Genomic DNA, 3,688 nt, shown 5'->3' with positions numbered 1-3,688 from the left:
TTGTAGTACCAAACCAAGCAACCAGTCCTAAATTTAAATTAATCGTCACCTGATTTCACCTGAAAGATCATACTAGTACAATATAGTGCGATCTAACACCTGTCTTACTATAACACCATATGTCCCTAAAAAACCTCAATTACAGATTAGTTCAGTTAACTTTCAGGAAATTCCACCTCAAAAAGCCCACCTCTCAGTCCCTGAATCTCTCATCCTCTATACACAAGGAAAAAAAAGCCTCAATCCTGAATCCTCAGTAGCGTTGTTGTTGTCCTACATGCAGCAGTGCAGCATGCCTCTCCGATTCTACAAACGATCGCGGTGTTCAAGACGACGACGACGCCTTCGTGCCGTTCTGCTGCATCTCCCAGCTGTAGCTCGCCGACTTGCCGTCCTCCTCGTCCCCGCCATCGCAGCTGTCTCCGGCGGTCACCGACGCCGCTCGGCTCGACACGGTGAGCTGCAGGGGTCCCTGGGGCGAGCCGGACTGCGACGTGCTGTGCTGCGACGTGGTGTACTGCTCTGGCGGTGGCCACACCCCGGCGGCCTGCTGCTGCCGATCACCGTCGGATGTTCGCCGCGTGTGTAGCCTGTATTTCTGCAGAATAATTCGTGTACTTCGTCAATGCTCCGATGTTGAATTATGATGATCACAGTAGCTGGTGTGGCATGAATGGGTCAGATGGCTGTGCTGGGAACAGAAGGCGGTTTGGAACAAACCTGCAGATGACTCTTGACCTCATCATTCGTTAACCCGTCCACCTTCATCATGTCCCTGATCTGCTTCGGAGTGGCAACTGCATCAACAGCAAGCAAAAAAATTCAGCACACCGACAGATGTTGATTCTGCAAAGCAATCCAGCTAAAAACAATGTGATTATTGCTCAGTTCCTCACTCACCGTGTGGTCCGCCGAGCCGCTGTAACACGGCGACAAAGCGGCGGTGCAGCTCCGGCGACCAGCACCTTCTGGCCTTGCGCGACTGCTGCCGCTGCTGCTCTCCGGCGTCAGTGACTACGCTGCTGTTGGCGCTCGGGCCACCCGGGCATGGGGCGTCGATCACGGGGGATGAGAGGGACAAGTCTGGGACTGCCATGGCTGCCGTCTCTGGTCTCTCCGATGATTTTGGGAAGGATGGCAACCCATTCAGTGGCATGAACGCATTAGACACCTGATGGAATTGAAATTGACAACACAGGTTAGAAAACCCAGGTTAAGAGAAAGATAATTGACAATACATGAGTTGGCACTTCTGAAATTGACACCACAAGCTTAAGAGAAAGATAATTTTCCTTGTGATGGAATGCAAACTCTACAATTAAGCCTGATATGGAATCTTACATCCTATTTATCTTCCTAGGGTGCAAAGGGCCTCTGAATAAAACTAACATATTCTAAAAACAACATAAAAAACACATGTTTAGTGGAGTATGATGCAGGATCGCGACCGCAAGTTTGGTCTTGTGTTGGGACGCAAATCTCTCTATAAGATTTGAATGAATTTGACATCTTAAATTAAATATAAAGGGAAAATGGCATCTGAATGGAACTAAACGTAATCTAAAAATAGCATGACGAACACATGTTGTGTTATATATGATGTGAAATCTCTAAAAATATGGAACTGCACGTTTGCTGGAAAGGTCCACTTCCCTTTTTTTTCTCTCTCTCTATCTAGCTGCACCAAATTGCCCAACTTTTTACTGAACAGTAGAGTTAATGTAAAGTCTCCCTAGTTTTTCAGTGTCACGCACTAATTAAATCCTCCATATTTCTTGAACAAATCAACTCTTGCAATTTTAGTTCTTGGCATTATTACTTGTTTTTCTCTCCCGCTCCAAACAAATCCTTATATTAAACTAGTACTAGTAGTTAGCAGCATAAATTAAACAAACTAGTATGAAACCAATATTTAAACCGCCAAAAAAATCCATCTGCATCTTGGGTACTGTACTACTCATAGTACTTCTCTGTGCTGCAAGGAGTAATTTGCATTTCACGCCTGTACCTTTTGGGCCTGTTTCTTCCTGTCGCTGCCGCCATTGCTGATGATGCTGGTGCTTGCGGTGCTGTGGCTCCCGCAGGTCCAGAGCTGCGCGGAGCTCATCCAGCTCCTCTTGTCGGTGGCGTCCGGCTCCGTCTTGACGCCCTCGGCCGACGGCGCCGGTGACGGTGCCGCGGCGAGCAGCTGGTCCGGCGCCGGCCTCTTCCGGTGCTGGGCCAGCTCATCCTTCAGCCACTGGATCACTGCACCCAGCACAAAAGAAAAGGCTCAGCCGCCAAAAACGAAGCACAAGAACCGGAATAATACTGTCGCGCGCGAGAACGAACGGAGGGACGGACGCGCGTACCGTCGGCGATGAGGTGGACGCTGATGGGGAGCTCGCGGCGGAAGAGCTCCATCTTGGCCTTCTCGGCCTCGAGGCTCCGCGCGCACTCCTCGAGCCTGGCCGCCTTCTCCGGCGCGCCGGACCTGGCGACGGCCGCGCTGAGCGCGTCCGTCATCGTCCTCGCCGCCATCGCCCGCAGCCGGTGCTGGTCCTCCCTCGCTCCGTCGCCGACGACGACGGCATCCTTACTCACCGCAGACAATGACCCCATCGCCGACGCGACGCCGATCCAGAGCTCCCTCCCAATTCACAAGATGCAGCACGACCTGGTTCCACGGATCCGCTATGAGGTCGAGGAGGTTGCCCGAGAGGGAAATGGAGATGCCGACTGGCGAGACGGTGGTGCCGTTCGCGTGCTGCTCCGGCGTTTATACGGGGCGGAGGAGGAAGGGAGACGGTTCAGCTAGCTAGCTCGGGGCAGAATCGTCATTCTGCCGAGGAGCAGCACAGAATCGTCCACGGAAGATACTAGGTACTGTCTTCTTACTTGTTCTTCACTCCTGTCTTTATTCTTTGCAAGAACAAATAAAATACTTACCTACAACTCACTGGCTTTGCCAGGCTGCCTAGTGCTTGTCTATCTAATTTTTGCACTTAGAGCATCTCCACCGATAGTCCCTAAATGGTGCCGACAGGGGCGCTGACACCTCCGTTTGGGGGATGCCGGCCCTACATCCTTTATTTGAGGATTTGTTCCCACACCGGCGGCTCTAAACAGGCGGCTCCGATAGAAGTTTTTTTACACAAACTACATATTATGTTTAAAATTTCATTTTAATGACATTCAGAAACGAGGAATGAATAATATTTTCGAATAAATCCGAGTAAAATATTATTCACTCCTCAACCATGGATGACATATGAAACCTGCTTCATCTCTAGCTTACTACCTACTGGCCACTTGGCTCTATGGAGGTGGATGATCCCCCACTGCTCTCTCCGGTGGTTTCTTCCCTGCTCTCTCCGCTGCTCCCCCGTCGATAATCTATTGCTCTCTCTGCCACGAACATCAAGTAGGTGGCTCTATTCGCGGCCACCGCCTCCTGACGCAGCTGCCGCTCCAGGTCCTCCCGCCGTCGACCGTGATCCACCTCCTGCCGCGCCACCCGCCGCCGTCGCGCCTCCTCGATCACCAGCAGTCGCCGCTCGTCCGCGACGTGGGCATCCACGGTCGCCGCTAGCGCCGCCTCCTCCCACGCCTCGTACTCTGCGAGTTGCGGGTCTGCGAGTTGCGAGTTGCTCGATTCGTGCCTTTGCCGAAGGGGGCGGCACGGGGTTGCCGGCGTTTCTATTGGGCT

At 52.1% G+C, this 3,688-nt stretch overlaps 1 protein-coding gene across 1 annotated transcript; it reads right to left on the bottom strand.

Annotated features, from left to right (window-relative positions):
• LOC127298925 (transcription factor HHO6) lies at positions 1-2,793 on the bottom strand. Its single transcript, XM_051328795.2, has 5 exons — positions 2,352-2,793; positions 2,009-2,247; positions 901-1,171; positions 721-797; positions 1-598 (listed from the first exon to the last, which is right to left on the bottom strand). Exons 1-5 carry the CDS (start codon positions 2,599-2,601, stop codon positions 326-328), a joined length of 1,110 nt encoding a protein of 369 aa, XP_051184755.1. The 5' UTR covers positions 2,602-2,793; the 3' UTR covers positions 1-325.
• Positions 2,794-3,688: the final 895 nt, after the last annotated feature.

Source organism: Lolium perenne, chromosome 5 (assembly GCF_019359855.2).
Source record: "Lolium perenne isolate Kyuss_39 chromosome 5, Kyuss_2.0, whole genome shotgun sequence".
In the NCBI taxonomy this organism is placed as follows: domain Eukaryota; kingdom Viridiplantae; phylum Streptophyta; class Magnoliopsida; order Poales; family Poaceae; genus Lolium; species Lolium perenne.
The sequence above is the reverse complement of the archived record's forward strand: the minus strand, read 5'-3'. Positions and strand labels throughout refer to the sequence as shown.

Bases quoted from the DNA above. Each gene is read 5' to 3' on its own strand.
- LOC127298925 (XM_051328795.2), bottom strand. From the start codon at position 2,601: ATGGGGTCATTGTCTGCGGTGAGTAAGGATGCCGTCGTCGTCGGCGAC. The intron at 798-900 runs GTGAGTGAGGAA...CTGTTGATGCAG, and splicing joins GCGGCTCGGCGGACCACACG to TTGCCACTCCGAAGCAGATC. The intron at 599-720 runs GTTTGTTCCAAA...ATTATTCTGCAG, and splicing joins AGGTCAAGAGTCATCTGCAG to AAATACAGGCTACACACGCG.